General features: G+C 39.1%; 1 protein-coding gene across 1 annotated transcript; it reads right to left on the bottom strand.

Annotated features, from left to right (window-relative positions):
- Positions 1-8867: 8867 nt before the first annotated feature.
- nkx2.4a (NK2 homeobox 4a) lies at positions 8868-11451 on the bottom strand. Its single transcript, XM_088304208.1, has 2 exons — positions 10931-11451; positions 8868-10093 (listed from the first exon to the last, which is right to left on the bottom strand). Exons 1-2 carry the CDS (start codon positions 11301-11303, stop codon positions 9426-9428), a joined length of 1041 nt encoding a protein of 346 aa, XP_088160334.1. The 5' UTR covers positions 11304-11451; the 3' UTR covers positions 8868-9425.
- Between the last annotated feature and the right edge of the window lie 1080 nt (positions 11452-12531).

Genomic DNA, 12531 nt, shown 5'->3' with positions numbered 1-12531 from the left:
AAATTTTATTTCATTCTCTGATGTGGATACTCTCAAGGCGGGACCTAAACGCTATCATCAACAAAGACTAGATATAAGTCCTATGGCAGCCCATCTAGCCAACATGCATTAAGTGGCGGCCATGTTGGCAGGGGCAATGTTCATATCAAAGGTTATGCATGTCATAACGTATTCATTTTCCAACTGATTTATATGATGTTTATTTATTTTTTTTATTTTTTTTCAATTCAAAAATATGTGCTATCAACTAACTGAACTAACACCAGCACCCAAGAGCAGGGCATTGCAATAATCGAAACAATGGGCAATAAAAAGCGTGCATCACCATCATAAAAAAATATCTTTTTCGTTTTTCAGAGTCAAAAATCTTCACACATTGTGATGGTTTAAAGTCTTGTAGTTTTGGTAAAAGTTTCTCGCTGAATCTTCAGGGCTGAAAACTAAAACCTCTGTTTTGTCCTCATTGAGCTACAGGAAATTCTCTGCCATCCATGACTTAATATCTGAAATACGTTTTAAAAGGATATCAATAGGCCCTGTGTCGTCGGAAGACATCGAAATGTACAGCAACTGTGGAAGCTAAAGCTGTGTCTCCTGATGATAACATCAAGGGTACACAAAATGATTAAATAGTATTGGGCCTAAAATTGAACCTTGGGGAACCTCACATTTAATTTCACGGGTTCCGGAGGAATATTTATGCATACTTAGAAAGAAACATCTGTCCGCAATATAGGAGTAAAACCTGTTAAAAACAATATCAGAGATGCCTACTAGGTTTCTAAATCTATTTAATAAAATGTGGGGATCTCATGCATATAATATATATACCGGAACATTATAGTATACCAGTATACCAGAGACTATACTGAATAAGGTGACAGTGTGCAACACACTATGCATGCAAAGCACATCTCTAACCCACCACACATATTTAGTGTATTGACTGACCACCAAACCTCCAGGTGATGCTCTAGTCAATACAGCTGAATAAGTAGAGCAGTAACGGTGGTGTGTGTGCGACACTAAACCAGGATTAGGCCTGATTAGGGCAGTTTTAACATGTAGTGTTGATTAGGTCCCAGTGAATCTGACCACTAATTAGCTCTCAAGTGTGGTTGGCTGCACAGACAGGACAGTGTCAGGAGGAGGAGAGAGGGTTGGGGGCAGCCAGCCTAAACTCACTCCCACCCGCTCCCTCTCTTGTCCACTCACTACCACCCCCACAAAAGGATCTGCAGCTTTGATTGGGTCTGCTGCATTGTGGAAAGGCGAGCTGAAAAAGCGTCCAATTTCTCTTTGGCTGTGCCACTACCCCCTGTGGGGTGGAGTCAATGTACCCTTTCTGTGCCTTCGTATGACCAGCTGGCTACACAGGGCCAAATAAACACTCCAGGTCGACTGGCTGCTATATGATTCCCAACTGAAACAGAGCTTTTGTCCCATGTGGATTGGACTCTAATTGGCGTGCCCGAGACAAATTGTTGTTTGCACTGATGAGGTTTTAATGGAGAGAAAATACAAATTACAAGTAAATACAACACCAATGTTGGCTTGTAAGAAGATTAGTAGGATGCCCAAAAACGGCAAAACATGTATTTAGCGTTCTAACTGAGAGTAGCATTGGAGAAAAAAGGTAAGAAATCTTTTGAGAGTAAGGTCATAAACTTGTAATAATAATGTCATAAACTTGTAATAATAATAATAATAATAATAATAATAACATGAAATGTGGAATTAGTACATGGAATTTTAGAATAGTACATTTTGAGGGACCCAATGATGCTTAACAGTATTTCATGCTGAGAATGAGAATCGTCCTCTCATTAGCTTGAGGCTATATTTACAAGAATGAAGTTGTAATTTTAGTTTATTTTTTGAAGTTCTTTAGTCAGTAGGATTCAATACCAATATTACAAGAATACAATTGCACGCCCCGAAAATCAAGTTGTAATATAATGACCATAATGACCTCTAATCTCGTTGCACTCTTGAGTACAATGACAATAAAGGGATTTCTAATTCTAATTCTAAACATATACTATACCTGTACCTTTACCTTTTTTTCTTGTATTTTTCCTTTTTGATGCAAATAATACAGTCCTTCATATATATATATATATATATATATATATATATATATATATATATATATATATATATAGCATTCCATTCTAGATCCCTCATGAAAGTCTTCCTTTTTGTAGGATATATCCTCTGTATTTTTTTGAAAAATCTGCAAAGTGCAAGCCATGCAACTCAGAAGCAGCACGCACTTGTGGTCTCGTCTACTTCAAGTCATTTATATATTTGCAGATTTCAATGGGCCTTCGGCATTTCTCACCTCACTGCCTCTGACCGGGGCGACCCCTGACTGCAGCTTCTCAAGAGGAAGAGAGGAAGGAGTAAAGAAACGTGGGATTTGGATGTAATCCTGTTTGTGTTCGGGGTCACATGCTTTGCTACAGTCTGGAAGTTTATTCGAGGGAAGCAGTCTAATTGTAATTCCCTCTGGAGAGCAGTCAGTGTCTCCTGCTGAATGCTGGAGTGGAGACAGGTTGCTGCAAGATGATAATTGAAAAGAAAGTGGGTGGTCCTCTTTGGCCTGCTCGCCCTCCGGGACAGTTCGATTGAGACTCCAGCTTGTTTTGAATGGGCCAAATGTTATATTTGAAGAAATGATTATGTCCTTCTGGGTTTAATTTGTCAGGCGTAGCTATTGAAAGGTTGCTCTCGTTGCTATCTGTTGACATTCATGTTAATATCTTTGTGTGTGTGACAGTTTGCCGTGAAATCCCACTCATTGCGAAAATGTCTTATTTTTAGTTCATCGTTTATTTTTAAACGCAGTGCCGTTTTTATTGCGCTCTGGACAATCAGGTGTGTTGACAAATGCAACTCCCAATTCATTTCAGAAACACCTGCCCAAGGCTAAGTTTTTTCCCATCCTAAACACACGGATTGTATCCATTGCACTGCTCTCCAGGCTTGGCCCTATTAACCAGTAATCTGCAGACTGGCAGCTGGCCATTACCGTGGCAACCGTAAGTGGGGGAAAAACTGCATTCTAGTTCCAAGTAAAAAAAATGAGTAGTGTGAAGGATAGTGTTAAACTCTTTTTGTTTCCCCTGTAAATGTTCATATTTCTAATGGAAAGGCTTGGCTAATCGGAATTTGTATTTAAAAGTCCTGAATTCACATTTACGATGTATTGTATAGGACAACTTGGCACCCATTTCAAGGCTGGAGTGTAATTATATCATACGCAGTGCACCAGAGAGAGGTGTTCTTGAATGGATTACAAATCTCTCGCGGAAACACTTGTCCTTCGCGCAATAAAAGTGATGGTCACAGTCAATAACCATTTCACTCTGTCACATTATTTATCCCACACGTCTAAAGACTGATTCAAAACTGCTCCCGACATTTTAGAAATTCTCTGGCGAATGCGCTTTCATTTGTTAATATTCTGCTTGAAATTAGTTTGACTTCAAACAGTGTGAGGTTAAACATTTGTGAAGTTTCTTTGCAGAGGCTCTGAATCTTTACCGACGACCGAATGTCAAACTTTAATGTAGCAACACCTGCGTTTACAATACAGTTGTTACAATATCAAAAAAGCCACCATGGAGTTAATCATTTTAATGTTATCGCAAATAGCAATGGGTTTTTTTTATTAGTTTTGTCGTTGCTGTTGTAGTTTATTTGTTTATTTTGCTATGATTACTGTTTTTCTTCATTTATTATAATTAACAAATAACATCGACAAATGCAGCGTAAAGTATATCTTCTTTCTTGCTAGCTCAATGTTCTCTTACTGTGCTTTTGAATTTGAAAATTTGAAAGACCTTTATTTTGGACTTTGCCTGCTAATCATGATTTAAAGAAGCCCACAAATTGCTCTCTGCACAGAACTCCATAAGCTGTCCCTCTATGTTGCGTTCACTTGTTTTTTAATTTTTGTTTTTCTTATTTTCCTTCTGACGTAATAAAAAATAGTAACATTGTAATTTGGTGTTACAGATCTAAAAAAAAAAAAGAAACATTTTAGAACAGTCTTGAACCAGCAGTAAGGAACAATTGTAATATGTTTGGTTTGTTTTCTGAATAAAATGTTATTAATTAGTTAATGTGGTGACACTATTTCTGATACAAAATGACTATTGATTAAATGTGTCTTTAACATCATGTATTTTAAGTAATGTTTTAGTTCATTATTTTTGTATGGGGAAACTTTAAACGCTGCATAGATAACTGAATAATCACTTTTAGCATAGAGGCTAACGCTCGCCCGCCAATATCTGGAATCAGTACTATACCTGTAAAAAAATAACCATTCTTCAAAGTCTGTAAAAAAAAAAAAAAACGAAAAAAAAATAAATAAAACAAAACAGCACTCAAAGAGTCTCACTATTATTAATGTTGGCATATATGCTTCACGGCTCATCAATATTCTGTGTTGTGGGTTCTCCATGAAAATAAAATGAATACACTCTCCACCTAATTCTAAAGCACTCAATGAAACATCAGCATAATTTTAAAGCTGCTATTCTAATGCAAAGTTTCCGCATGTTATTGCTTTCAGTCACAGCACACGTGCTTCTCAGCAGGAGTCGCCCCTGCACGGCCCCAATAGATTTTTTTTTTTTTTTTTTGTAGGATTGGCTGAACTAATTTTCTTAAAGAAGAGTTTGTGCGACTTAATGAAGCAGAACTAATGGAGGTCCCACAATCATCCACGCCATGCTGGAAGCGCCACGGCAGGACAGAGCGGCCATTGATTCTTGTTTCAAACCACTTGAGTTCCTAATCAGCTTCTTTGGTTGTGCGTTTGAGGCCTGACAAACCCATTGTTGGCCTGTGTCACTGGAGGTCAGTAGTTATTAGTGGCAACTGAAAACAGTTTCTTTAAATACTTATGGCCAAGTGAAAAACATGCATATGGGGACTTCGAGGGGGGGATTATTGGCATTACAGCCAGTCAGGAGAGAATGTGACATGGTTTTCTAATAAGGGATGCTCCCCCACCCCAAACCCACATCCCACACACACTCTTCTTCCATCCTTTCATCCAATGCCCCCTTCTAGTACAGATAGTAGTCAGCGGTATTCAAGGTTTTAGTGCTCACAGTGAAAAAAATCAAATGTGGTTGTAATGATGTTTTTACTTTCGTTAAAATCTTATTCAAGGAGCAATATTGATCTGTTTTCCTTATGTGCCCGCATTTCCTTTCCATTTTAAGACATTCATGATTAAAAAAAAAAAAATCATCAGAAACATTTTTTTGAATGCATAAAAAAGTGTCTCTCATTGACAAGAACACACACACCACTCTCAAATCAGAACTTTCCAATTTAGCAACGTCACTTGTATGCTAATAATTTTGCCTGCCTCTCATGGAATTCATTCCCTGGTGCACACTCTGCGTTAATGAGGTCAATATACAATCACCCGTCACAACATTAGGTACAACTGCACAATCTAATGAGCTCTATCAAGCTCAATCAAAAAAATATCTTTGACAAGAGAATCCTGATAAAATAATCATTCCAATATCAACAAAGCTCACATATTAAAAATGAATGATCATGTAATTACTGTCAAGATGTTCATTTTATTTTTATTAACTCTAGATGGCAGAAACACAAGTGAAAAGTAAAACTTTTTGCAACTATTAATTGCCTTACACAACAGCGACAACAAACGACAGAGCAGCGGAAACAAAGACAGTCGAGTGTGGCTCAGTTCAACCGCTTCAAATTGAATATACGCCTCACATCAAACTAAAATCAAGTAGCTACATCTTACTGCTTCATACACGTCAACATGAATCAGCAAACAATACTGAAGTCATACAGAAATATTGACGCTAACTTCATCCGGTTCCATTCAGCAGTTGCTTCGATCGATGGTTGGATGCAAGAATCTCTCTCGGCATGTTTTGAACTCCTGCACTCGGTGGAATAAGCTGACATAGTGGAGGTCTGTGTGGATCGAGGGCCGAGCTGGCGTCATGTTAATCTCCTTCAAACCACAAACTATTTGAGACTAGACCCTGTGGTGCACTCCACTGACCTCAGTAGCATCAAGACACATCCAACACACACAATAGTCTCATCAATAAATTGTTATTACACTGTTATTATATTGTTATATATCCCTAGTTTCATTGAGGTAGTAGGAATAATTCAACAATTAGTTGTATTAAATAGGGAGTCTTTTTACCTGGGCTTGAGATAGCATCCTTCACATAATGTCCCACATAGTTATAAGAAAACTTGAAAATACACACCACTTGCTCCTTTGAAGTTTCTTAACCAACGCAATTATCATTTTTGAATTGAATAATCAACAGCTAATTCAGCAGTTAATGCGGCACGCCTCTTTTCATATAGAACATAATCACAAATTTAGTTGCCCGAAAGAAATCATTAGAGGGGAAGACAGCCTCAATATTCACATCTCTTTGTTAAGCCAAGACCAATACCACAAAACAGTTCTCTTCACATATCAAACACAGGGTACAAAAAAAGAATATGAACAAGGATGTATGTTGGTAGGTAAACTATAGAGCCAATAATGTTAAGCCCTTGCCAATTAGCGCTCACTAGGTTGCCAGGTCGCCATGGTCAATTGAGGAACACATCAATAGGACTTGAAAAGGTTCCTCTGTGATCAGACCTTCTGACATATTAAGTAGAATAAAAGGAGGGAAGGGAGTTGGGAGGGGGTCTTCGGGGTTTGCAGGGCTGCAGAAACGACATGCGCATTATGGAGTGCAACCTGCAATTACCTGACAAGAATAGATGGAAAAAATCCTTTGCATGCGTGAAAAAAAACGGCTATCCTTGTCTTATCAAACTCTATAATAACCGAAATGTGGCATTTAAGGCATGGAGCCCATCTGGCCTTTATGGAAATATCTGCTTTGTATAATAGAGGCAATTTTATGAAATGTATCAGTCAGGTGTGAATGTGCGTGTGAGGAATGAATTTTCATCAAGATATATGCATGTGGACGGCGTTAGTGTGGAAGTGACACTGTCACCCCCAAACTTTCCAGACCGAAATGATGCTTCCAATAGCAATTACAGTACCCGGTCAGTCTCATATTTCCTTACAAAGAGAGGTTCACCCCACAATAATGTGAAAGAAGCAACAGACACAATAGGCAGTGATTACCAAGCATAGCCTATTAGAGCGCCATAACTATGGCTATTGAAAAGAGAAAAGAATGGCTTCACCTCCACTTTCATTTCATGTGGTCCACCATCAAAAGCTTTGTTGACAGCTCATTCATGCCCTCAATTTTAGGACAAAATGTATCCGAAACATCTTGCAGCATCAAAGTGCATCCAGGAATGCATTTGTCGTTGTTTAATGCTCTTATCCAACTCCCTCCAGACAGACTTGTTGCGGCCAATTTCAAATGTCAGGTGCATATTGGCTCTGATCGCCCTTGGAGTGTGGGGATGATAGCACATATACATACAGCTGCCAGGTAGGTGGAGGGCTTGGAAAATGGAGGCTCTCCGAGGTCTCCATTGAAACACACTGATAGCCATCATCATCATGGCGGGGTGTCATCACCGAAAGGGCTCCACAAGTCATTTTCAAACATGTTTAAATGACCACAGGAAATGAAATGTGAGATGCTACTGTCAGTCGCTGCTTTTGGAGGACACGCCGACACGAGTGATAGGCTTAAACACTTTGGAGTTGCTTTGCACAAATCATTTATCTTTTCAAGAGATTGATCGCAATGATACTTGTGTGTGTGTGTGGGGGGGGGGGGGTGCGTGTGTGGGCGCGCGTGTGTGTGTGTGCTAATGTATCTGAAAACTGAGCGTCCAGCTGTATTATGAGAAAATGAATAAGTGGATGTAATACTAGAATTCTGTCATTCATTGGAATGAAAATAATCAGATATAGTGGCATATAAGATGGACTTTTTTGGAAATAGAGGTAAAACAAAACACTTGAAAAATACTATATACGTTTTTATTATTATTATTACTATTATTATTATTATTATTATTAACTGATATAATTCATGTTTCAGCAAAGTACATGGAACCTCAATTATGCTCAAATTCAACAGCTCATATACATTAATGAATATTTTTTTATTTTACATATCTGTAATTTAGTTAGACACTAGATTTTTATTATTTATATTACTTGGCAGTCATTGCTTTATTGATCAGATATATTTATGTATTTTTTTTTACATATCTGTATTTAATTTAGACACTTTTTTATTTATATTATTTGTCAATTATTGCTTCATTGGTCAGATACATTAATATATATTTATTGATTTATTTTACATATCTGTATTTAATTTAGACACAGTATTTGTATTATTTATATTATTTGGCAATGATTTATTTTAGATTTTATATAATATACGTTCAATATATTACTTTAAAATAACCCGTATCTGTCAATTTTGTTAAATCGAATGGAGAAAAATAATCATTCCGCACGGGAGGTCGCATTCACAATCAAACTGTCCAATTAGATTGCAGCTAAAGAAGGTTTGTTAAAACAAGGTAAAAATAAAGTTGGATGAAAGTAACAACAAGCAAAAAAAAATACGTGTGCATTAGACAGGATTTTTTTTTCGTGCATAATGGTCATTAATTTCTTTTTAAGGTTGCTGTTCCGGTCTAAGATTTTTGCAGACATCCAATATAAAAGACAGCCCTCCAAAATGTCACCTGAACAATGGTGGCTCCCTCATCGACCTTGCTTTCCTTCTCAATTTGGTCACAGTCTCAACATAATAAAAATGCACTTCAAACAAATTCCTAAAAAAATAAATAAATAAATAAAAAAAAAACAACTTCCTCAGAAATCGCTCTCACACTTCAAGTTATTTATTCTTATTGTTCACTTGGGTTTGAAACATATACAGCAGCTCCATTTGGTCGTTTTTAACTTACAAAGTAATAAAGAAAACATAAAAGTGGACGCAAATGACGATTATTATTATACAATTAAACGTATTCTTGTGTTAGCCAAATGTACAAGTCCCTAATTCGTTTAAGAATTCTAATTGAATAGATTAGCTTACAATGACAAAATTCCAGTTGGTGACTTCAGCTCCCTATCGATTTTCCCCCAAACATACTAACATTAAAACATCACGAGGGAGGTCCAAAAGATTACAAAAGGGGTCCAAAGCGTCTTGATTGCTTTTCAAGGGCCAGCCATGTGTGTAATGTTCAAAAATAGACTCCCTTCTTTAGAGATGTCAAGAAAATGTGCCCTGATCAGCTGGTCCTCTCGTGTGCGCGGCTCGGGTCGGCGTGGCCCGCACTTTTTCTTTTATTCTTTCCCGACCATATATTGTATTTTGCGTCTATGTGAAATGGGCTCATCATCCGCAGGTTGATAGAAAAAGTGGCTGTATCGGCTCCTACCACGTCCTGCCGTAGAGGAGGTTCGAGCTGACCATGTTACTGGTGTAATCTACGGCAGAAGTGTCTATTTGGGCCATGCTGAGCTGGCTGTGCAGCGAGGGGGGGCTGGGCGACATCTCCTCCAGGTCCAAATCATTTACCTGCTGCTGGTTCTGGTGCTGGCCGAGTACCACTCCGGGCCCATTCTGCTGTTGGCTCTGTTGGTTCTGCTGCACTGCTTGTTGGTTCGGCGTCGGCGTGTTGGAGGCGTTCTGGCATGGTTTGCCGTCCTTGACCAGAACCGGTACGGCTACGCGCCTCGGGGACTGGGCCTGCTGTTGGCACATGCTCCCGTCTTGTTGTTGTTGTTGTTGCTGCTGCTGCTGCTGCTGCTGTTGTTGCATCTGCTGCGCTGCCTTGTCCTTGGCCTGGCGCTTCATCTTGTACCGGTGGTTCTGGAACCAGATCTTCACCTGGGTCGGCGTCAGGTGGATCATGCTGGCCAGGTGTTCCCTCTCCGGCGCCGACAGGTACTTCTGCTGTTTGAACCTCCTCTCCAGCTCGTAGACCTGAGCCTGCGAGAAGAGGACGCGCCGCTTCCTCCTGGGCGCAGCGTGCAGGGCCGGCATGGACTTGGAAGCGTCCGCCATCCCCGTCAGACCGCCCATGGCCGCCATGTTCATACCTGTGGAAGGTCCCATGAATCTAGAAACTTAAACATATACATACATGTGCGTTCAATCAACACAAGAGTACATCACCGTTCTGCCTCTCGCTTGTGTTGAAATTGCGCATAATCATGTAAAACTATCGAGGATTTAGCATTACAAAATATGACTCTAAAACTATATTTCTGGGACTGCTCGTATTGATATAGAGTATATTGTTTGTATTTGATATGAAATTGGAATTGGAAATTTTGTTTGAGGTCGGTAAATATTAATAAAGGATATGTACTTATTGTTTTCAATTTTAAAAAGTTAAAAGTAACCCTATTATAATTTAACAATCATAAACGATACATGTGTTGCTGTTGGATCTTAACATAAGGCGTATTTAATCACCTCAAATATTAAAAAGTAAAGACGCACCATAAATGTTAATTGTGAATACTATAAGAAAAACGATGGACTTTCTACTATTTGAGAATTATTTAAAACGAGATTAGACGAATTCGTTCACTGCAAAAATATAGAAAGAGAGATTTCAGAAGTTGAGTCCCATGATTGCTTAAAAAATGTAAAAGTGAAAAAATCTCGAACATAATTGAAACGTGTGCGTAATAATAATAATAATAATAATAATAATATTAATAATATTATTAATAATAATAATCTAGGGTCAGACTTGTCATCCCTAAACGTTAGTGTGTCAGATAAACTAAAATACTGTACTTCCACTTGTGTGTTTAATTCTAGTAAAGTACGCGTGCTCGAGTATTTCGATTACAAGAGAGAAGAAGAGGGCGAAAAAAAAAAACAACCCAAAAAGATGTGATCAAGTCCCGCAACAGCGCACTTACTGGTGGAGTATCTGGGATCAGCGTTGGTGCTGTACCAGCCTGTTGCTGCAGCAGCACTATTCCTCATGCTCTCCTGGTAGGACGGCAGCTCGCCCATGTTGCCAATGCTCCCATTGCAATAGCCCCCCATGGCGCTGTGGGAGAACTGGGACACGGAGTGCGGCATGTGGTAAGCGGCCGCCACGCCGCCGTTGTGGCCCATGGAGTGCTGCTGCATGCCGCCCTGAGACACCTGCGGCTGCCGGTAGGCTCCCAGCGGAGAGCTGAGGTTCCCCGCGCCGTCCATGGCACTAAACTTCTTGTAGGTCTCCTCGATTGGACTCAAAATATCTGTCACTGAAAAAGGCGTTGTGTGCTTTGGGCTCAACGACATGATTCAGAAAGCAGGTAGATTTTTTGTGTTGCAGCAGATCAAGCGTGTTGTTGTATCGGCTCTCTCCTTGTTGGGTGTCTACGTAAGAGAGGGCTTGGAGTGCGCCTGAGATCCTATTGATCGCCTTGGAGAAGGAGGCGAGCCCAGGGCGCTCTTAGCCCGGGTTTATTGGAGCCAGGAGCCAGGTTTATGACAAACACCGGGGGGGGCGGAGCCACGCGCCATATGCAGCAAACAATGCTCATTGACATTTTACTCACATAATTCATGAAAACAAACTTTCATTTATATCAACAAAGCACGCGGGGATCATGTAAAAATGTTTGGTTAATTTGGTAGTAGATGGAGAATGACCCATTCATCATCAGCTGGGTTTTTTTTTTGTGGGGGGGGAGAGGGGCAAACTTTGAGAGCACTTTGAAGAAATACTGGACCAGCGAGTATCATCAAAGTGGCACATGAAGTAGAATAACATGCTTCTTCATGCTTCTCAAACTGCATTTTGTGAAAACGAACGGCGTTATGGATCTATGCTTAAACAGCACATCAAGTACACTCTCTGGCCACAACATTAGGTACAGCTGCACGAAAGCTCAAGTAAGAATGTTGTCTTTGCAAATTTAGATAGTAACCCGAAGTTGTCTGTTTATGTAAACATTTCTTTTGTGTTGTAGTTTGGAGTGGTGTATGTCACTTATTGTGTTTCTTTTTTATGATTATTATTTGTATTTTGTACCTTTTTTTTCAACTGCGTTCAAAAATGTCACCGTATAGAATGGAGCATTATTGTCATTGTTCCAGAAATTATTAAAGTAACTAAGTAAAGGGGATGTTTTTATGATTTATAAAGCTTTCAGCGATGACTCACAAATTGTTTCACTTGGTTAAAATACAGAATCACGAAATTACAGTAAATAAAAGAAAATATGGGTGGACAATGGGCGGCTAAATTGCACATCAAATTTTATACAATACAATCCATTCAATTGATTGATTTAGTCAAGTAAGGCTAATCAAAATATTAGGAACACCCCAGAGGCATTTAAGTAACACGCATAATATCGTCTCGCTAATAACATACCCGGCCTAACCCAATTATTTGCACGAAATGACTCTGCATAGACTACACAATACAGATGTTGCTCAAAAGTTTATCCCAAAACAAAAGATGAGCTGGGCAGTAAGATTATTAGCGTGACGATACTGTGGCCCATGAGTGTAGTTCGTC

The sequence above is a fragment of the Idiotropiscis lumnitzeri genome, chromosome 1 (genome assembly GCF_059441095.1).
Source record: "Idiotropiscis lumnitzeri isolate Australia: NSW breed Sydney's pygmy pipehorse chromosome 1, RoL_Ilum_1.0, whole genome shotgun sequence".
Taxonomy (NCBI): Eukaryota; Metazoa; Chordata; class Actinopteri; order Syngnathiformes; family Syngnathidae; genus Idiotropiscis; species Idiotropiscis lumnitzeri.
This window is presented reverse-complemented; position numbering and strand designations above follow the sequence as displayed.